At 40.2% G+C, this 23,474-nt stretch overlaps 1 protein-coding gene across 1 annotated transcript in view; it reads left to right on the forward strand.

Moving 5' to 3' along the window:
* The window catches only part of UVRAG (UV radiation resistance associated), a 100,053-nt gene extending 78,340 nt beyond the window's left edge, over window positions 1-21,713 (forward strand). The window contains exons 14-15 of the mRNA XM_058830003.1: window positions 4,903-4,994; window positions 18,063-21,713. Coding sequence (XP_058685986.1) covers window positions 4,903-4,994; window positions 18,063-18,765 — 795 coding nt within the window. The 3' untranslated portion in view covers window positions 18,766-21,713. The remainder of the gene's footprint in view (window positions 1-4,902; window positions 4,995-18,062) is intronic.
* Window positions 21,714-23,474: the final 1,761 nt, after the last annotated feature.

Genomic DNA, 23,474 nt, shown 5'->3' on the forward strand with positions numbered 1-23,474 from the left:
GAACAAGCACTTGAAAATTTTACAATGTATTTTGTAAATCATCTGAATTTTGTAATGCCTAATCAAGGTAAACTTTTTTCACAGGTAAATAAATAATTGCAAAGTCTTGTCTTGTTAAGGTTAACAGTTTTGTTCTGGCTTTGATTACTTTGATTACTAGCTTTGATTTGTGCTGTCATTTCTATAGTTGCAAAAATTGTTTTTAGTGACTTGTAAGGAAGAAAAACCTACTCTATTTTTAAAAAAGGATCTTTCTCAGAAGAGTCCTGTTGGAAGATGAGGCCATAAAGTTTTTTCTTTTTCCCCCTGTATTTTTTAGTACTGTTAGAAAGAAGGGCTTTTTTGGAGAACGATGATGGGCTTGTCTTTTCTGGAAAGCTTCTTTGACTTTTTTTTTTTTAAGATCTGTCTGTGAGTCAGGTGTTAAAGTTCTGGGAGATGTGATGTTGCAGTCTCTTCTCAATAAGTCAAAGAATGGGGCAAGCTTATCATTGGCAATTCTTAAAATAGGCCTGACCTAATTAATTTTTCTTAATAGCTGTTGTAAATCTTGTAAGGTATTGACACTGGTTCAGAGTAGTATTTTCTGTAGTTTAATTGTTTGTTCTGTCGTCCTTCATCTCAGATGTTTTTAGGGTGGGATTTCTTTTTTGTTTTTTTAACGCAGAAATTTCTGGTGCAGTATTTTTTACTTCGGTAACAACACTGTTACAAGTTTGTTCTATTTCTGTCTGTGTTGGTGCTGCAGTGAGCAAATTGTCTATGTAGTGTAGAATTATGGATCGTGGGTGCTTCCGTTGAGCTGGAAATAGAGTTTGTGCAACAAAAAAGGTATTTTTATAATGGATTGCCTTTATTGTTAGCTGGAACTGAAAAGGCAAACTTTGGTGCGTCTTTTGGGTGCAGTAGAATGTTGAAAAAACAGTCTTTTAAATCAGTGATAACAAGGGGCTAGTCTCTTGGAATCATTGACAGAGAGGGAAGTCTGGGTTGTAAAGGTCCTGTGTTTTTGATAACTTCATTGATCTTCTTTAAGTTGTGAAATAATCTTCAGGAGTCAGAAGTTTTCTTGTGGATGATGAGCACTGGTGAATTCCAGGTGCTATTTGTGGGAGTGATGTGATTTTTTTGTAATTGCTCTTGTACTAATTTTTTAAGGATACTTATTTTTTTCTCTGATAAAGGCTATTGATCAATCCAGAGAGGGTTATTGGTTTTCTACGATAGTTTCAGAATGGCAGGCATTGACATGGTCTCTATCAAAGGCTCACTTCGAATCTGGTTTTCTACTGGGACAGGACATCTCTCCCCCATACTGTGATGGGTTTCTGCACAACAAAAGGACAAGTAACAGCTGTCTTCCCTTCAGGACCTGTAATATTAATCATAGATATACTTTGCAGACACACAGTGGTACAGTTAATTCCTGTGAGGGCACCCATAGGTGACATTAAATTCCAACCACTTGGCTAAAACATACGAGAAATCACATTGACATTAGTGCTGGTGTCTGGTATGTTTGTGATGTAAACTGTTTTACCAAGGTGAGTCAGGTTGCAAATTAGCTCTGGTTGGTCACGGCTAACACATTTCACCTAAAGGACATCAGACACTGGGGTAGGATTCTAGCCAGTAGTGTAATGTTAAAAGCTTACAAGCGTTTGCTTAAGCTAATCATTAAAACTACATGTATACCTTGCCTCTAACAATGCCTGTTTGTCATAGCTTAAAAACAATGGATAAAGCTTTTTTATTAAACTTACATTTTTCTATTATCTTGCTTACCATATTTTCTAAGGCCTATATCTACATAGTTCAAAAACACAGCCTTATTATTTCCTGTCCTTGCATATCTGTATTCTTGCATTCTTCTCTTCTGAAATCTGCTTTCACACAGCCTCTGAGAGTTTTCTACCTTTCCTATTTCCCACAAGTGTGGAGATGGGTGACCTTTCATAGCAACAATTGAAATTTGAACTGTTTCTTAGGAGAATCAAGACAGCACATGGTTATCTCTGTCTGCTCTTGTTTTCCTGCCTTCTTAATCTTAAGAGCAAAGCAGCTTCCCCCTACATTTTTCTCTTTTTACAATTGATTTTGGTGTTCAGAAGTACCTGTGTGAATCCTACTGTAACAGGTCACAGGGAATCATCTAATAGTTTGGATTGGAACAGTCCTTAAAGATCATCCAATTCCACCCCCCTGCCATGGGCAGGGAAACCTCCTCTAGATCAGGCTGCTCCAAGCCCCATCCAACCTGGCCTTGAACACTTCCAAGTCTGGGGCAGCCACAGCTCCTCTGGGCAACTTGTGCCAGGGCCTCACCACCCTCACAGCCAAGAATTTCTGCCCAATATTCCATCTAACCCTGTCCTCTGTTAGTTTGAAGCCATTCTCCCTTCTTCTGTCCCTTCAGGCCCTTGTCCAAAGTCCCTCTCCAGCTCTTGGAGCCCCTTTTGGCACTGGAAGAGGCTCTGAGGTCTTCCTAAAGCCTTCTCTTCTCCAGGCTGAACACCCTTAGCTCTCCCAGCCTGTCTCCAGAGCAGAGGTGTTCCAGCAACCCTTGGTGTATCATCATGACATCCTCTGGGTTCAGTCCTTATCACTGTTGTTCAGTGCCTTATTATTTATTGGATGAGGTGGAGTAACTAGCCCTGCATGTGTAGTGTTGGATGTTAAAAAAATTTAACTTAAGGGAAGGTGTGTGAGAAATGTCTTACAGATTGGGGGAAAAAAACCCAGTCCATTTTTTTTTAACTTTGTCAGAGGTTAAGGAGAGGAGGAAGAGGAGTTTTGATCTTTTAAGTAAAAACAGTTGTTTTTAAGCTCCCTCCACCTCCATGTTCCATTTGCTTGGTGTTGTACCTGTAGTGGCCTGCATGATGCAGCAAAGCAGAGATTTCTTTGTCAGGATACGTGAAACTTCTACAGAATTATGTGAAGCAGGAGTTAACCTTTGCTGTATTAATGGAGAGGTAATTTTGTATCCAGACTAAAATCCAATTCATCAGCTCATTTTTGTATGTTTTTTCCTGTCCCTAGAAGGCAGACGAGTTTTTCAGCAGTTTTTGGGTTTGTAAATACTTCAGCAGCAGCTTGTTTTGATGCAGACACAAGGTCGTATTGCTTTGTTTTTAATCTGTTACAAAGCCAAAATAGTATGCAGTTTATGAAGTTAAATAATAACTTTTTCTAGAGGTTTCGTATAATTTGCATCCTAACTTTATTTAATATGCATCTCTACTATTGGAAATCTGAAAATGTCTTTCAATATAAGCAGTGGTTTTGCTCATGTTTGGGTACTGGGGTCTCCCATACATTCTTCTCATCTTGGCTGTTGGAAAGATCCCTGAATCCACCTTATTTTCATGCTCTGAAACCTTAAAATGTAAGAATGACTATTAAAAGGGGTATTCCATGAACTTTTCATTGTTGGAGGAGGAACAAATGTAAAGTTTTTGAGGTTGGTGGGTTTTTATTTCTTTTGCTCCAGGCTAGTTCCCCTGTTAACCAAATCCAGTCTAATCCCATCAGGAGAATGTGGTGATGGTTTTGTAATTTATATTGTATGGTTGTCTTAATCCAGATTCTGTCATTGTGGTAGAAAATACGAACCCAAGCCCACCATATGATTTGGCTTTGTCCATATGGAAATAATAAACTGTAATAAATGGCTGGTGTTGTACAGTGCAGTACTGAGGGTTATTTTCTTCCAAAGTAATTTTTCTTTCTGAAACTCAGACAAGCATAAAAATCATTCCAAATTTCAGGAATATTTTTCTCTGAAAAACTGATTGATTGGGAGAAGTCAAAATGTTTTGAAACTTAAGATACTTTCCTGTATCTTACTGTCAGGAATTATGGAAACAGGTGTGTGATTCTAAACAAAAAAAATTTTACTTTGAGTGGGACTGTTCCATGTTTCAGCAAATAGCTCTATCAGCACTGAATGAACATACTTATTGTGTGTGCCTCATTGGAGTCCAGCAGAGACTTCTAGAGTGTGTTAACATATGCTGAGAACTGCTTATTAAATTGGTAGTGCATCTTTCCAGTAGCTTTAGAGATACTAGAATGTAGGGTGTTGGGGGTTTTTTTTCATATTTTAACCACAAGGGATAAATTTCTTTGCAAAGTTTCCCTGAAATTTTGAGATTCAAACTTGAAAGACAGACCTTTTCCCTTCCATGTGCTCTTTTCTTCAGAGGTATTTTTAATTTGGTGACTTGTTAAACATGGAGTTTATAATTCTCAGCAGTGACAATTAGCTCATGTGAACAACATAAGAACAGCTTGTCAGAGTCAATATTCAGGTTAAAGTATGCCAGTGTTTAAAGCCTTTCCCTTAGCTAAGTAGCATCTGATTTGAGTGCTGGGTTTAATTATGATACTAATAACAGGAGTTTAAATGCTGATATAAACTGTGTAAGGAGCACAGATATTGATCAGTTGTGTGACAATATGTATTTTTACTCATTGATGTTACTATAATAATTCCATTACTGATTCCAGTATACACTGATACACACAGACTGACAAGTACACAGAAATAAATATTTGTAATTCATGAATATAAAGCTCTGTGATGGAATTTTGTCTCTTCCTATAATAGCCTTGTTTTATTAAGCTGTGATCCTTCTCTCCTGTTGCAGATAGTAAATGGAGAAAGTGTAAGGAGGTTTAAGAGTTAGGCTGACTGATTATTTTGTCCCTGTTCTTGGGTGGATTTCCTAACACAAGTAGTAAATGGAACATTTCCTTAAGGGGAATAAATATCTTGGAACTGCTGGATAATCATCCTAAACTTTCTGAAAACTTGGTAACTTAACTGACCATAATGATGTATTCTTTGGGATTTAGAAAGCTGTGCTAATTTTAGGATTTTTTTTTCTGTTTTTGTAGCTTAGATACCAGCATGGGCTGAGTACTCCAGATCTAAGGCAAACTCTTCCTAACCTGAAAAACTTCATGGAGCTTGGGCTAATGGTTAGGTGGTAAGTATTTATTTTTTGTAATTTAAAAGAAAGAGGTGAGTGCTACAAAAAATTGAAGGTAAGGATCTTTCTCAAACAAGCAGCTCCTCTTCACAAGCTGAGCATGCTTGGTGAGATTATGACCCTCCGAAAATACAGACCATGTAACTGTCCACAACATTCTACTATCTGTTTTCTTATGCTTTCAAGTTATTCCATATGATGGGCACACAACCCTTCTCAGAGGTTGATGTACAGAAGGTGCACCTTCTGTATCAAATCTGCTTAAGCAGAGCAGGTCATAGCCTGGGTAGTCCCTGACTGTGAAATTCAAGTGAGCTGCATAGGAATCTAAATGATAAGCAACACAACCTCTGTGTAGTGTAATTGCTGCTAATGAAAATAGCTGTTGCATGTTCAGTGTTCTTGCTAAATGAGAAGCTACATAAATAAATAACTGAAGGTTATAGTATCTTCCAGGAAAATCCCATGTAATTCTGATTTACTTTACAGGATTCAGATTCATCTTCCACTGTCTGCAGAAAATCAAATCAGACAGGTTTCTATGTTTTAAGGCTAAAGTTATTTTAGGTTTATCTTGCAGCAGTTGTTCGAGCAGGAGGCTTAACCAGTTCTCCTTAAACAGAGGTGAACTTTACTAAATGTGAAGCTCAATTTACTGTCCAGTGTGTTTCAATGGGTGATAGATGGTTTGTATTCATGTGTTTTTAATTTATGCTCTTTGAATTGTATGCACTCATCAAGTCTCTTGTTTTAAGCGATTATTTTGTCCTACATTCTCATCTTATCATATAATGATAGAATAGTTTTGTTTTCCTGCCTTCTTTGCTCTCATGAGCAAAGCAGTTTCTTCTCCCTACATTTTCCTCTTTTTAAAATTGATTTTGATGTTAAAAAATACTTGTGTGAATTGTACTATAACAGGTCACAGGAAGCCATAGAATGGTTTGGGCTGGAAAGACCTTAAAGGTCACCCAGTGGGACATGTCCCACTAGAACAGGTTGCTGCAAGCTCCATCCAACCCTTGAACACACCCAGGGATGGGGCAGCCCCAGCTTTGCTGGGCAACCTGAGCCTGGGGCCTCACCATACTCACAGAGAAGAATTTTTTCCCAATATTCCATCTACCCCTTTCCTCTCACAGTGGGAAGCCATTCCATCTTGTCCTGTCATTCTAGGCCCTCGTCCAAAGTCCCTCTTAAGCTCACTTGGAGCTTCTTTAGGCACAAACATGGGCTTTATGGTGTATCTGGAGCCTTCTCTTCTTCCAGGATGGACCCCCCCCACTTCCAGGTTGCTGTTTGGAGTCTTGGCTAAGGAAAACAAATAAAGGAGTAGAAAGTTTCCTCTTTGAGCAATACTGTAAAAAGTGTTGCTTGATAGAAATTCAGCTCAGCCAACAGGAGGAAGTAAATAGGTCCTAAAAAAAGGAAGCTCAACCCCTTGTTTAGCTTTATTCTCTAAGTAATTTCAGGCACAGCTGAAAAGACTCTCCCTGCTTTTATTTTTTTCCCCTAGCAAGATGCATAAAGAAAAGCCTTCTTCATTGGGAAAATATCAGTGTGAGTTTTCGTGTGGTATCCATCACAGTAGTGTAAGAATCCTCAGATGATGTGCGGTCCCCTCAGAAAATCTGAAAATTAAAGGCCAGACTGTGTTATCTGTAGCACTTCTCTCTGCTCATCAGTAGAGGGGGAGGGGTGAAAGTCATGGATGTCTCCTACAGTCTTGAATAAGCAGAAGTGGGTTGACACTGGAACATGTGAAATGGGAATAATTTTCAGTGTGGATGCCTGTTCTTCCTTTCTGGCATGTGCTGTCTCTGAAGAACTGATCTGGAAACTTTAGTTATGCCTTGGAGGTTTTGCCACCATACAATCCTGTTGTTTTCTATAGGTGTTGCACAATCTTTAACAAAGCAGAGCACTTTTATTTTTTGGTTGAATAATACATCCCCGTAGGAATATTAAGCATCATTCTTCAGGAGTATTATATTCCTTTATTCTCCCCATGGATGTCTATGCCTCATTTTTTTCTCGCTTCCAGAACTTGTATGAATATTTGTTAATTTTTAACTTTTTTTTTTTTTTTTTTTACTGATGATTTCTAACAATGCTTCTTAGTGCTTCCTAATAATATAAAAATGGAAATGAGGCTTTACAGAGAGTCTGTCTTGAGGGGAAAACTGGATAGACTTTCATAATTGGGCAGAATACAGATGTCAGCTGTCCTGTGGCTAATACCTGATTATGAACACTGAAATAAGCAGAAAAGCCACTAGTTGTTAAAATGACTATTTGAAGGAATTTTTTGTTTTCAGGTTACTGTGAGTCATCTGATACCCTCTGACACAAACTGTAGACCATAAAATATTTCCAGGTTATTCTTTGTTTGAAGAATAAGAGCAGGGAGACAAGAGGTTTTCTTATCCACATATTCACTTGCACTGCCTGATTTGTTTGGTCCCCTTGCTGGTCTTCAGTTTCCTTTCTGAGCACTGTAGCTGGGTTTTTCTGAATTTAAGTTCTGTTACCACCATAATCATTACCATTTTAAATTAAAAACAAACCCAAAAAATCCTCCATGGCTTTTGTAGAAGAGCTATTTCAAACATCTATCAGAGCAAATTTGGCTCTAAAGTCCCTGCTTCAGTCTTCTGCGAGTTCCCCTGTTTTGCCTGGAGCTCTGGGATAGCCTTTGGACCTTTGGAAGGTCTGCAGAGTTCAGTGTGCATCAAGGTTTAGTGGCTAATTCCCTGTGCCTGGTGAGGTTTGTGTTGTTTTGGTTTTTCAGGCATTACACTTAAGTGATTAATACATGTTTTCACATCCCAGCTTGTGTGATTTATTGCAGCAAGCTTGCAGGTCTGCAAGCTCTGCTTCCATCTTCATTCCATGAATGGTGGTACCATTCATGGTATTTTCATTCCATGAAGAGGTGCTATGCTTCTCATTGGTGCCTCTCCTGGTACCAGTATCCTGCTGTGATTACTTTTGTCCCCCAAATCTTTTCTGTTTCCTTTTGGGAATACTTCTCTTTGTGTCTAGTTTTTCAGTCCTGGAATTTCACTGGATTCCAGAAAAGTGGCTCAGTTTTTAGGTTAGCTTTTGTGGATGGAAAAGACCCTACACAGATTTTGTCTTAAATTCTTTTTCTTGTGAGCAGGTGGTTTATTCTAGCATTTGAGACTGAATCATAGAAAGGTGTTGATTGGAAAGGACCTTAAAGGTCATGTTGTTCCACTCTCCAGCCATGGGCATGACCTTCCACTAGACCAGGTTGCTCCAAGCCCTGTCCAACCTGGCCTTTGAACACTTCCAGGGATGGGGCAGCCTCAGCTTCTCTAGGCAACCTGTGCCAGGGCCTTACCACCCTCACAGGGAGTAATTTCCAATCTCTAATCTAAATCTACCCTCTTTTAGTTTAAAACCAATCCCCCTTGTCCTGTCCCACTCTGCCTTATTAAAAAGTTGCTCTCCCTGTTTTTCATAAGTCCCATTCAAATCCCCACTTTTGTGTAGCCTGTACATTTTTAACATAGTTTTTTTCTTTTTGCATGTTCAGATTAATCTTTCACAAGTCTGGGCTCTTTAGATCACGATTGCTTTAAATCAAGAGACTGACTCATTTTCTCTCCTATTCTTCAGCTTTTTTTTTCACTCTGTAACTTATGAGGGATAGTATATGTGATTAACAGAAAGTAAAGAATGTGCTGCAAACCTGAGCAGTCCAGCAAGAAGTTATTTTCTTAGTGAATAGACAGTAGACTTATCTAATGCTGGCAAATACAAGATACTCCTTTGGAATGGCTTGTCTGTAGGCAAGGAGATGCCCTTTTGATCTGCATTTAAAGGCTTTCCTCAAAAAAACTTGAGTGCCAAGGCTTAAATTTGTGTTTTGAGGCTATGTCTTGATTAATACACTGCTAGAATCAAGAGGAGCTCAAAACTTCTTAGTTATGAAAACTCTACTGGCTTGATTTATGAAGATTTCATTTTTAAAAAATGTGTTGCAGAATTTCTTAGCTGCCGAAAGATGCAGTTTTGTCTTAACTTCATATTGGCAGCCTTCCTGTTCCTATTGTACATTATTAACCAGTAATCTCTAAGAAGGTGAGAAACTATTATTGCTTTTTAGCACAGTTGACATGATATTGGCTCTGAACTGTTCGTGGAGCTTCAAGCATTTCAGATGGCTATAAACCAGCTAAAACACCTTCATTTAGTATTCTTACTGCCATGAGGTCATAGTTTTCAACACAAAATGATCAAATAGTGTTTAGGTTTTTGCGGTTTTTTTAAAGCATTCTCATAGCAAAGAGATGTAGCTGTGGATTTTGGCTTTTGGCCAAGCAATCAAAATTTAGTATTTTGGCCAGCTGTGATTCAGTAATGTTCCTCACAGGAAACATTTTGTGGGGAGAAAGAGATACATATTTGAGCCTGTAAATGGTATTTTATCCCTCGTGTTGTTTTACAGTTTCTCTGAGCCATTTGCAGAGAGATTAAATAATCACGGGTGAATCTGACCAAAGAAACGTTTTATCAAAACTGCAACGAAAATGTGCTTACTAAGAAAATAATTTCAGAAATGTTTGTGTCTTACTTCAGTCACTTTATCTTACCTGTTTACAGTGCGGAGTCCGTGTCTTCTGCCTTAGGGCTAAGAATGCTCAAACTGACTATTTGTTAACTAGCAAAAAATAATATTTTGAGAGTAAATAGCTACTTTTGTCATTTTTCTGCCAGAAAAACTTAGAGCTGAAGTCAGACTGGTAGAATTGGCTTTTGAGATTTGGATGCAATTGAAACATTGAAATTGGTGACTAGAGGCTCCTCACTGTTTTGTTTTTTTAATTTAGAAATCCTGCTTTCTGACAGGAACTGCACATACCCATATGCATAACCAGTTCTAGTGTCATCTAACCTGATGACTAAAAGCCATTAGGGCATGATGACAGTTAATCAGATCGGTTTTTATACTCCACAAGGCACAAGCCATTCTTTTTGGACAGACGTCCACACTTGTCTGTTGTCTCAGGAGACTAACCAAGGGATTGTTGCTGGAAGCTGAATGAGCCCAATTTGAGTCAATTAAGCTCAGGGCTGTGCCTTAGAGTAAAGGGCTGTGCTCCTGTGTAAGCCAAACCCTTCTCACTGGGGACAATGGAGACTTGACAGTCTCTAAAGTTTCTGAGTAACTGGATGATAGTTTTCTAACATTACTTTCTTTTTTATATACTTCTGTATATTTTTTTATTAATTTTATGAGCTGTGAAGCTCAAAGGACAAGGGACAATGTCTTTAAACTGATGGAGGGTGGGTTTAGTTTAGAAATTAAGAAGCAGCTCTTCCCTGTGAGGGTAGGGAAGCCTGGCACAGGTTGCCCAGAGAAGCTGTGGCTGTCCCATCCCTAAAAGTGTTTAAGGCCAGGTTGGATGGGGCTTGGAGCAACCTGGTCTAGTGGAAGGTGTCCGTGCCCATGGTAGGGGAATTGGAACTCAATGGTCTTGAAAATCACTTTCCACTCAGACCCTTCTGGGACTCTATTCTGAGATTCTTTCTCTGAACTTCACCTTGATGTGAATGCTGTGAATTCTGGTAACAGTACAGCCTCAAGGGAAACACAATTGGAAAAGACATCCTTCATCAGCTGCTTGTTTTCATAGGTGTTAATAGCAACCTTGTATTTCTGTGCTCTGTGCTGCTGGGTGACACTGGTGATTCAGTTCTTTTCCCCAGGACTGAGACTGACGAGAGAGAAACTTGTTTTCATGTTCGGGCTTAGGATATTTATTTTTCCTTATCTATATTACATATTTACAGAGTACAAGGAGCTATATACACTAGGATAACAAGGTGCAAAAGGGCTGAAGAAGTATCTCTTCAAGGTCTTTTAAGTGTCAACCCATCCAATAATGAAATGCCAAGTAACTTATTTTCATTACTAACCCAATAACCTGACACCTGTGTCCAGCAATGCAGATTCTTTCATCCAATGACCTAATATTACCCAAAAATCCTAGAGGAAAAGGAATAAGAGGAAGAAGAAAAGAGGAAGAAGAAAAGAAGAGGAAGAAGAAGAAAAGAAGGAGGAAGAGGAAGAAGGAGAAAAGGACAACACCCTAAATCCTCCATATTGTTTCTTATTCACTAATATAGCTTAAACCCTAAACTCTTTCTCATCCAGTGACTTAATATAATTCTATCTAACTTACACACATTCTCAGTTTCTAAACTTAGTTCTTGAAGCTTTCTTCGTGGCTTTAGGTTAAACTCAATATTCTCTTGACGGTCAGAGCCTGTCAGCCCAGATAAGGGAATATTCTCTGTGACTCTGACTCTGACACTATGCCTCTGTCTAAACATTACTTTTGAATTAAAACCTCAGTATAACTTCCATTCTCACCTGGAGACATAACAGTTTAACCCACTATTCCCAGAGTCCTTATGAATTTGTTTTACTTGCCTGCAAGACTATGATCATTGTTCTACTTAAAAGTCTATAGAGAGCTTTCATCTTCTCATGTTTGCCTTGTAGACACTTGTCACTCAGCCTGAGCTTGTTGCCTAGGTTGCCCCCCTGTGATCAGGAAGAGGCATCCAGGGAAGATGACTTTCTCACTGATCGTAACTGGCTCTCAAATAGAGGATTACTACCCTTTCTTATTTTCTGGGCTCCAAGGCAATTAGCTCTTGAATGGCTGATCTCCAAAGCCCTTCTTACATACTCACTTCTATCTAGATGCCTTAGGTAATATTTGATAAGCAGATAAACCATACTATTGACTTCATTCCTCCATTCTCAGATTTGGGATGTGTGATGGATTGGCATTTAGGGGAAAAAAAAGTGAGGAACACCCACAGAAGTGAGGGCTCTGAGAGAGGCTGCTGGGAGTTTCTTCTCTGCTTGAGACATGGCCAATAGCTGGCCATTTCTGAGAATTGACAGTGTTTATCACCACTGAAAAGTGAGATCAACTTTGTGAATACCACCTTTTAAACCTAAGCCCAGGAGCTTTTGTCTCTCTTTGTTTCTGCCTTTGAAAGGTAGCAGAACTCTGTCTGGCCCCGCTCCCCCTGCAGCCTGTCTGGCCTGCAGGGAGGGGGCTGAGCCGGACTCCAGCGGCTCCTGGGCAGGGAATATTGAGATTGAGGGGCTTTCCCCGAGCCCAGGCTGTGGCCAGGCTCTGCTGTGGCTCTCCTAGGAAGCCTTCCCGGTCCTATTCCAGCAGGGTGGCTGAAGCCTTTCCACAGGGGGCCCCTGCCCTAGGCTGGGCTGGGCCAGGGCTGCTGACATCCCCCCATGGCCTGCACAGACAGCTCTAAGCTGAGAACTGTCTGCTCCTTCCCTAGCTGCTGGGCTGAGAAAGAGACACCTGAAATCCAAAACCATGAATACCTGCCATGGCGTGGGCCAGATTTTAACCCTCTCACTACCCAGATGAGACCTGCAGACTTAAATCTCCTCTCCAAGAAAGGAGGAAAGTGGGAGCGATCAACATGTAAAGAGACAACATGAACCATCAAAGTCAGTGAGGGAAGGAATCTAGCCTCAGATAGAAGGAGAGTGAGGAGATGCTTAATTAAGCTAAAATATTCTTTTGGTAAGGCCATGGAGATGAACAGTAATGTTCTAAAAAACTCCTTTAATTCATGAAAGAGTATTTGGGGGGAATGAAGTATGTCAAAGACCTGAGCAAAGGTATCCATTGATAAAGCTAAGCAGATGGTGGAGTAGTTGTGATCCCATGAGATGCTGGAACAGAGAGAGAGAAATGAGAGTTGATGAAGACCCTTGGCCCCCAGAGAGAAAAGGAGAAAACTTCTATTCCCAGAGATGATCACAGAGACAGACGAAGAGAACCTTTGCCTTTGAATAACTCATCCTTAAAATAATACCCCTTGAGTTCATGGCCCATGAACACCCCTCAGAGTGGTGTGAAAATGGGAGGAAAGCATGATGGCAGAGTTTTTTTCTGGGCAGCTGTTAATCATGGACATGAAAAGCCACAAGAAAACTGTTTTTCTTGTGGAGAACTCTCCATGAAATTACAAGAAAAAACCTCTCTCTCTACAAAGATTAATAAAAAGACTATTGTATAATTGGGACTGTTTTAACCAACAGGTTTTGTCTCTATGTTGTCAGTTGAGCAGAGAAAAAGGTTGAGTGGGGAGGAAAGGTTTCTGGAGGTTTTATTCTAGTTTCTTATTCTTGTAGTTCTATTAATAAACTTTATTTATTCCTTTGAAGTTTTAAGCCTGTTTTGCCTCCTAATCCATATCTCACAGCAAGAAATGAGTAAGTTTTCTGGTGATTTTTAGCTAGTGCTTAAAACCACGACAGGATGTTATCCCTGTATTTATTCCCGACTGAAGCTCAAGCCATCCTATTCATATTTATTGGTAACAATGGATGGTTTCTGAGTTCTGTCCCCATATTTCTCCAGCAGCTTAAAACCTAATTTTAAAGTCTTAAGGTCCTTTTCAGTGCATGTCATTCAAGGAATCTGGCTGCAAGCACTTCTTGTTCTAATACATTAATTTGAATATCTACACAGTAAATGGGAGTAATTCCTGCTTTACTGCCCTATGGGGAGGTACATAAGTACATAGCCCTTATGTACTCTGCTAACGGAGAAGTTACTTTGTAGATGAGAGAGATGAACAACTTGCTGCTGCTACGTTTAGATCACTTGGTATAGATTGTTCTGCCAGTTCAATTTAATAAGGAAGGGAAGATTTTTTGGCTGCTGGACTAAAGAGGTATTATTCAGGCATACCTAACATGCTGGCTTGAGTAGCCTTGTCTTAACAACCTCTTAAAAAACTCTCCTGGTCCTGCAAACTAATTTCTCACCTTTTTTTCCTGTAAGGTCTAGTTTTACAAAGGAATCTAGGACTTTTCTTTTGAGGGAGAATTTAAATTTGTTCATCCACTGCAACAGTTTTTAAAGCTGTTTTTCTTGTGCTAGACACCTCAGTTTTCACGTTGGTTTACTTGGACACTTAAATTTCTTCTGCTTCATAGAAGAGTTGCTGCTGTGCCTAAATTGAGCTGATCAACATTTTCTGAAGAATCACAGAATATCCTGAGTTGAAGGAGCACACAGGGATCATCAAGTCCAACTCCTGGCCCTCACAGGGCACCCCAACAATTCCACCCTGTGCCTGAGAGCATTGTCCAAATGCTTCTTGTGCTCTGACAGCCTTGCAGGTGTGACCATAGCCTTGGGGAGCCTGTTCAGTGCCCAACCACCCTCTGAGGGAAGAATGTTTTCCTGATAACCAACATAAATCTCCCCGACACTGCTCCAGCCGTTTCCTTGGGTCCTGTTCCTGGCCACAGAGAGCAGAGATCAGAGCTGCTGCTCTGCTGCCCCTTGGGAGGAAGCTGCAAACTGTGGGGAGATCCTCAGCTTCCTCCAGGCTGAACAAGCCAAATGACCTCAACTAGTCTGCACGTAACTTGGGGTTTGCCAATTAGGCAGTCCTATGCCATTCTGAAGTCTGTCCTTTAAAGAGTCCAGCCTAAGATAAGTTAATTTGAACAAGTTTGAGACACAGCACAACAGATAAGAGGTATTACTCATTCAAGATGACAAAGAGACTTTGCCTTGGGTTTGATCTTTCCTAGAATTACCTGTGTTTTGCACAACAGTATGCCTCTGCAACTTCAGAAGCTGGGATTAAACGTGCTTTCAGCTCTCCTTTCCCTCCATGTCCTTCTCATCTGAGATGGCACTTATTTTTGTGAGGTCTTGCATCTTGTGCTGCAAAGTGATGTATTCAATAGGAGAGTCTCCTCCAAACCCATCTATAGGCTATTCAGGCCACTGTGGAACTTATCTGAGCCCAATTCTGACTGCTTATGTTCCAGGCAAGAATTTTTATCACTCAAATATAGTGTAAAGGGTAGATAGTCTTGTCATTATTTTGAAAAATGCACATCTGTACTTAAATCCACAAGGTACAGCTTGAAATTCTTCCTGAACTAGATTTTAGTCTCCTAAATACCTATTTTAACCTGTGGATGATTGAATAAAACCCAGAGAAGTGGCAGAATTTCCTATAAACCTTTTAGTCATTCTGCCTAGAAGGGGAGATGGGAAGCCCTCACTGCTGTACAAGGTGTTACAGATCTGATGCTTTGACGTCAAACTCTTCTTTTACTTTGGGAAGGATACAAGTGTCCGGTACCATAACTTCTGTAGCTGCTAGAGACTGTTCCTGCTGTTGCTGTGGAAGTCTCTTGGTGAGCCTGAACATAAACTGTTGGAAGAAGAACTAACATGATACATCTCTGCATCTGCCTCTGCACAAGGGGGAAAAAAAAACTATCCTTCCAGTAAATCTTGTATTGTAACTAGTCTTGGGGTTCTTTTTTGATTTTGTTGGTTTGATTTGGTTGGTGAGGGTTTTAAAGTATTTTTTAAATTATTTTTTTTTAATTTTTAATTTTTTTTTAATTTCAATGTGGGAATTGTTTCTGTGGATTGCAGTCCCCCTCAGTTCCAATTCAGCAGTAATATATTTCCATTTCCTTACATCTTGATAGAAACCAGCGGAATGATTTTTATCATTATTGTTGCAGAGGGTATAGCACTGACAGTAGTTTTTGGGAATGGCCCATTTCTTTTGGAAAGGGATGGCAGTCATACAACCATTAAGACTGGACAAGACCTCTGTCATCAAGACCAACCATTCCCCAGGCCAAGGCCACCACTGTGCCATGTCCCTAAGTGCCACATCCACACATCTGCAATAAGTGGCCCTTGAGTTTGAAAAGAAGCTCCTGTGGGAATGGTGTCCACCCCATCTTCTTTGCATACTATTTTAAATGCTAATGGCCAACTGATTTGTCAGATATGTCCAGACTTAAATTATATACAGCTCATTCTAGAGCTGCTAAAACTTAAAACTCTCTTGCATGGAGGCTCCTTTTTGTACTCCTCCAGGCTTGAATCAGACTTAAGCTGCTCTTAACAAAAAGAATAGTCCCAGCCTGTGCTCTGGGATCAATTCTGTAAAGAAGAGGGAAGAAGGAAGTCAAATTCTGTTGCATGGAGCCACTGCCTGGCCTTCTTTCTGTAGCTCAGGGAGGGACATGCATCATGCCACACCTCTTTGGTAACACATGCAAATCACCTTGTTCTACACTGTCCTTCCCAAATAAGAGAGAGAGAATTCAGCTCTGCAACGTGGGTGTATCTAGGATGGGAAAGGCAGCAAAACCTGAGATCTCTTGCACTGAAAAGTACCACTACTTCTTTGCAAATTGTCCTATAATTTGAGTAGTGATCTGTATATTCAGCTGTCACTTGTCCTGAGCAATTAGTTCACATAAAAATGGGATGATGTGGCCTTTTACCTAGTGAAGTGTCTTGAATATCTGTCTTTGTGAATATTTGCATATCTTGGAATTTGGGTAAATTCCTAGAACTTGTCATTTAACTAAAAGATAAACAGAATCTCATCAAATAAGTAATACAGAGTATTCCTTTATTTTTCCGAATGAAGGCAGGAAGCACTGAACTGAGGGAAGGGATGCCAAAACAGATATAAACAGATATAAAACTAATATATATTTGCAGTGCAAATTGCCCAAGTACAGTCACAAGTCTCCTGCTGCAGATTCTTGTGTTTGTTGTATTACATCATTCTGAAAATAAGTGGTTGATGGTTTAGGGGTTGGTTGAAAGACAAAGCTGTAAAGGCTTTGTGGAGTTTGCTTTCAAGAGGTCTGAAACAGCTGTTGAAATCTCAGAAGAAAGTTGGTATGTTTGCTGCTGCCTTATGTGTGGCCCTTACCTCTCTACTTCACTGTCTCCAACTGTGTATTCTGAAAAACAGCTTCTCCTTAAGGTGATTTTAGGGTTTTGTGGAAGAGACAGAAGCCCTACAGATGCATTTAGGGGCAGCCTGGGAGGAGGTAATATGAGAATGGAAATTGAACAGCAGTAGCACTACTTACTGCCCTCCCATGGAGACTCTTACTCTTCACAGAGGGACTTGTTGCAATCGACTTCATTCTATTTATAAAGGGGAGCAAAACAAGAAAATTAATGTGCAAAAGGATCTGCACTAGGCACTTCCCATAACTGCTGTTTCCAGACAAAACTCAAAATGTATCAGGCCTTAAGCAGAAGTTGCTTTTAAATGGAGTTCATGAAGGAGTTTCATACTGACAGTGGTTGACTCTTCGAGTGGTTGACATCAATAATAGCTGGGAATTTCACTATTTTTTTTAATTTGGAAGGAAAATTAACCAGCTGCTTATGTTTATGTACAGCATACTATTTGCATATAGGGTAGTGATTATAGTTGGGTAAGTATTGAGCTGATGAAGGAAAATTCTCATAACATACCCAAGATGACATAAAGTGGATTTTCCAAATTACAGAGGTTGAGACAGTGCAAGTGTCTTGTGGAACTGTATTAAACAGTAAATTAGACTTGTAAAATAGGCTTGATTGGTTCATGTTCCTTTAGAAATAGAGGTTGGCATTTGTCCAAAAAGTATTGGAATGACTGGCACAGAAAAGCAGAAGATCTGGCAAGAATAACCCTCTGCAAATGGTGAAGTTGGTGTGTTTTTTCTCCTTTGTGCAACTGTCAGGGAAGTCCACTGTTGGATTCTTTGCTCATAGAGGATTCAGCCATTAATACTCACTTTTGAAGAGTTTATGATGACCCAGTACAGGCCATAAATACGTAAATATATGGTTGATAGTAATATTTCATAAAGTACAGTTTGGTCCTATAAAATGGTGTTAACAGTATGAATTAGGATAATGTGATTTCTTGGGTGATTGGCTTGCCAAACCATAGAGCTGTGTAAATGTTCCTGTACAACCTCACTGTTTTTCAGTACAGCTGTCCTCTGGAGTGTCTTCTGTGGTTGATATGGTACTAAACCTGTTAGTGCTTTAGCACTTTGGCATACAAGTTGTTGGTCAAACAGAGCCTAGAATTGTGATAAAACAATTGTTTCAGCCTTTGGTTAAACATCTGTATTGCTCATGAGCATGCCTGATGGGTGTGACCTATTCTTTCCTTCTTTTGTAGTGACCGACACCATACATCCAGTGCAATTCCTGTTCCAAAGAGACAGAGCTCTAGCTTTGGCAGATTGGATATTGGCTTTTCCAGTGGGCTTCCTTCTCCAGATAAAGGACTCCGAAAACGAGCCAGCACAGGAAATGAGAGACTACAGTACAAAACTGCTTCTCCTAGTTACAGCTCTGCTTTAACACAGCCTGTTGCTGTCACAGCCCATGCTGGAGAGCTGGATAAAAAACCCGGACCCATATGTTCTTCCTTGGACACCTCTATGGACTCCTCCAAAAGAAATACCAAGAAAGGCCAGGACTTGTGCAGTAGTTTAAATGGAGAAAATGGAAGCCTAAACAATACCCAAGACGGGCAGGAATCTTTCCTAGGACATTCTAGTGCAACAAATGGGGCATTTCTGCCTGGCGAGTGCTCTGGCACCGTGAGCAACAAGCAGCCCTGTGAGCTTCAGCCTGCACTCAACCCCGTGCTTTGCTGCACTGTGGAGCAGGCAGAGGAGATCATGGGCATGGAAGCAACAGGGTTCAGCACAGGAGATCAGCTGGAAGACTTTAACTCCATCCCAGTGGAACATGCTGTAGCAGTTGAGTGTGATGAACAAGTCCTAGGGGAGTTTGAGGAGTTCTCTCGAAGGATCTGTGCACTGAATGAGAACATGTCCAGCTTCCGCAGACCTCGTAAAAGTTCGGACAAGTGAGCTCGGACAGGGATTTAATAGCAGACATTGAGGTGAAATCAGTGATCTGGAATAGAAATAAAATTGCACTTATTCTTTATATTAATTATAAAAATAAAAAAGCTAAAGCTGTTCCTATGGTGTTAGACAAATGGACTTGAGCACAATAACACAAGATCATGGTGTATTCACAGCCCAGGTAAATTTTCATTCCACTTTAATTCCTTTTATGTCCGGTATTTATGATCTGTTGGAGGTTTTGTGGGTTTCTTTTCTTTGGCATTGGAATCCATTTTTAAAGGCTTTCCTGAAAACAACTTCTAGTGCTGATCAGCACCTTCTATGAATGTTTGTTAAGTTCTTAATTATTATTTAGAGTTAAATTAATTTTAATCTTTTCAGAAGGAAAAAACCTTTAATTTAAAATATTTTTATGATAAGATGTCTTTACATTGTCCCATGTACATGTACTGTGTTTGCTTGAACAATGTAGTCAGTATTAAGAGAAATACCATTTATTTGTTACAATTGGACAACTTTATTTTGGCTGTGCTCTGTAGCCTTTGAAGTTCTAGTTTGCACTGAGGAGTCTTCACTTGGTGGTGTGAACTTGCCAGAGAATGAGCATCTGTGTGATTTTTGCGGTTTCCTTGCATCTGGTTAATCAGAGGTGATATTTGGGGTTTTTTTCACTCCTCCTTTCCTCCATACTTGCTTTTCCTACCAGTGGAAGCCTTGAGGAGTAAATCACCTCTAAGGTTCTGTGTAATAATCTCATCCTGACCAATCCCCGGGGATTAGGCTGGGCACGGATCTCATTAGTAGAGACTTAGTGAACCCAATACCAAAGTGGGGTTTAGCTGCTACCCTCCAGGGTGTGCAGTGGGGACAGTGTGCCCTGAGATACTTCAGACATCTTCCAAAAAACCCAGACTGGGAATGAAGCACTTTGGAATTAAGTGAATGTGTGGAATTGCTTCACCCTCTTTAAAAAGGAGGCACTTAAAATTAATCATGTGATTTTTATTTTTTTTTTTTCTTTTAACCATCTATACTTTGAGGGAAGATACTTCCAGTGGTTTGCTGGAGGTACCGTTTGCTGTTGGGTAGGTTACCACTGCCACATGTGTTCAGCTGCACTAATGGGAAAGCAATTTGCAGCCTGCTTTGTGATTTCTGGTATGTGTTTCAGTTTGGATTTCATTGCTTTCATTCTCACTTTCTATATTCTATACCCAAGAATCTGGGCTCAGCTGTGAGCTCTGAAATATAAAAGTATATAGCAGAATAAAAATACTTCATCATGCCTGGCTTTTTTTTCTCTCCCTGGTTTATGTTTTCTTTTGAACCCACAACCTAGTCTAGTCTAGTTTCCTAACTTCACCATAAGGCTAGCTGAAATTAACTTTTTTAAAATACAGATATGTATAATCTCAGCTTTCTGTTGTCAAAACAAAATGTGTTTGTGAGAACCAGTATACATAATAGCACTGTTCTAGAATATGCATTTTTCCAGGTAAGGCCTTAATGATTGTAGTAAAACTATATTCACATTCCTTCAGTTAGCTTTTAATGACTGTGTCCGCAGTTGAGTGGTTGGATCAAGCCTCTCTGCAGTGATTTATTGGCTTTGGTTTGTCCCAGGATGATATGCTAGATGGGAGCACCTGGAGATCTTGAGACACTGAACATGATTTCAGGTGCATAGTTGGACACATCCATGAGTGTCTTCTCCAAATGAGTTCCTCTGTTCCAACCTCACGAAAACTTCCCCAAAGGAGGTGTTGCAGCAGCTCAAAGCACTGCCATCATCTTTGGGAAGGAATAGGTAGGAAGCTCTTGTTGTGCTTTGGCCTAGAGAGGAAGAAAGGAACACCTGAAAGAACAGCACTTCGTAGTGATGAGCATAAGATAATCTGTCCTGGGCCCTCTACCATCTTCTGATACCAGTATAATTTCAGGTGCAATTCAGTAACTTAAGTCAGTTTTGCACCCTGTGCACACTCAAGGCAGCACAGGCCTGTTTGTACACACACTTGTATACTGTATAACAGAAAAGCATTAGCTTGTGTGTGATGGTGGCTTTTCAAAGCAACCCAAAGAGTAGTTGTGAAGTCACTGTTTCATAGGTGAACATGAAGCGTCTCAGTGCAGTTGAGCAACATGTGAAATTAGGTTTGTACTGCATCAGTGGGACTTTTTTTTTTTATTAGTTGTTTATTTCTCAGGTTGCACAAACCAAATGAAGTCTAATTCTCCTTCCCAATGTTGTGTTGCTGTCCCTGTTTAACCCCTGTAATTATTAATGTGTCAAACACTACGATTGATCTTTGCATCTGTTGCACAAAGATGCTCAGATGGGCTTTCTATGGATGTATCTTTAGTTAGCCTTAAATGATTCCTGTGATTCTCTTCCACTTCTGCCACCTTCCATGTAGCAGGTGGTGTGAGGTGGGACAGCATCACAGGGCTGATGAAGCATTGACCACTCCTTGTGGCTGTGAGGAAGGAGGTTGTACAGATGGCATAGCTTTCTCCTTTTGGTGTTTATGTTTATTCAGCCCCTGTAAATTACTTTGGAAATAGTGCAGTGGAAGAGAAATGAACAGGAGGTTTGAGGGAGAGATAATGGATCAAGTGTGCTTTCAGTTTTCAAGAGCCTTTCAGTTCCTGCACAGCTGTGGCCATTAAAAGTCTACAACTGTCTTCAAATGGAGAAAGCATTTCATTGCAATTTCAACCTAATTAATTAGAAATCTTTAAGGTTTTTGAGCCTATTAGTTTTGGAAGATCAGATCCCACTATATTTTTATAGCGAGCACAACAGCATTGGTTTATCCTTGCTTGACCAGGTATTTAAAATAAGCAAGACCAGAATATCCCAGAGTAAATGACACATTAAAGCTATGTTGGCAATTGCAGGAAAGCTCATCTGTCTTTATAAAATAAAACTGATTTGTATCTCTCAACTTGTATGTCTTCCTCAGTGGCTCCTTTGTGTTGGTTTTCTTTATGAGCCTGGTTTAAGCCCCAGTGCCCTTCCCAGCCTCAAAACTCCTTCGCTTATTGTTCATCAAATCTATATTGAATGTTTGGGCAAGAAGATTTGCCTGAAGAACTGACTACCTTGATGGCTCCAAATCCTGTTTCAGGAGGACTGGTACTGCAATTCTTTTTCATGCTTCTCCCCAAAAGATGGCCTGCAGCTGGAAAAATAGCTCCAGCCTATGTTGGGGCTGCAATTAAGCTGGATTAATAGGCATTTATGGATAGTGGAAATACTGTGTTCCTTCAACAGGGAAGCATTGCTACTCATCCAGCACCTTCTGTGATCCCAGATAATAATCAACATATGTCTGCCCAAAATGCTGATGTGCACCTTGAACAGGAGTCTGCTGCATGAGTCTTTGCAGGAGTCTGTCCACAACTCATGAGTCTCTGGTGGGAAACTGAAATGTGAAGAGCTACAGGGACTCTCCAGGCATCATTAGATTTTTGGGGTGTTTGTTTGTGTTTTGTTTTGTTTTGTTTTCCTTCTACCCACTCTGTCTGCCAGCAGAGAATAAAAACCCAAGGCATCATCTGTACAGGTCAGGAGCTGAAGTGGGAAGATACAGGAGAGAAGTTTATTTAACCTATTTTACAATATTGAACAGCATTACTGAAATACAATTGCATGAAAGTGAATAACGAGTGGAAAGAATAAGATGGAGGTGCTGCTGGAATTGTGGGCTTAATCTAGATAAGCCTTGGGCTCTTCTGTGCCTCATTCTATCACCTTTCAAATGGCCAGAGAGGGTATGTCTCCTTGCTGTCTGGATTTTGACCTTTTTCAGGTGGAAATGTTTGCATGTGCTCTGTCTGCTCTGAAATGGTCTGGCATAGCTGGTATCTCTGGGCAGCCATGAGCACCTCCAGTCTGCAGGCAAGCTGTTCTTAATCCCAGGTGAAAAAATATTTTCCAGGGGAAAAAACATTATCTAATAAAATCTTTTAATTGCTCATTATTTTAATATCACTTTATTTTGTATATGGTAGAATGCAACATTGATTTACAATTTTTCATTAATTAATATGAAAGCTTTTTTGCCCTAAGTAACTGTGAAATGTCAGCTCTGCTGCTGCTCAATTTAGTGGTGAATGTATTGCACTGACTGGCTCAGCATTTAATCTGCAGGACTTTTCAATCTTGCTTTACTAGGCTACTTTTAATAGACTCATAGAACAGGCTTAGAAGGCACCTTCAACATTATCCAGTTCCACCTCCTGCCATGGGAAGGATGCCTCCCACTAGACATTGTTGCTCAGACCAACCTGGTCTTGAACGCTTCCAGGGATGGGGCAACCCCAGCTTTCCTGGGAAACCTGTGCCAGGGCCTCAGCACCCTCACAGGAAAGGATTTTTTTCCCAATATTCCATCTAACAACCTCTGACAGTGGGAAGCCATTCACCTTGGTCCTGTAATTCCAGGCCCTTGTCCAAACTTCCTCTCCAGCTCTTTTGGAACCGCTTAGGCACTGGCAGGGGCTCTAAGGTCTTCCTGGAGCTTTCTCCAGGCTGAAGAATACTATTTCTCTTGTTTTTTCTCATGGTAGAGCTGCTTTAGCCCTTAGAGCATCTTTTGGTGATGGTGCTTGAACTGTGAGCTGAGCCTGGACTTCTATGAGTTCATCTGGCCAGCTGCCTTATGTAGTGTGTTTCTTATGTCTCTGTTAAAAGGAGTTTGCAA

This window comes from Poecile atricapillus, chromosome 1 (assembly GCF_030490865.1).
Source record: "Poecile atricapillus isolate bPoeAtr1 chromosome 1, bPoeAtr1.hap1, whole genome shotgun sequence".
NCBI classification, from domain to species: domain Eukaryota; kingdom Metazoa; phylum Chordata; class Aves; order Passeriformes; family Paridae; genus Poecile; species Poecile atricapillus.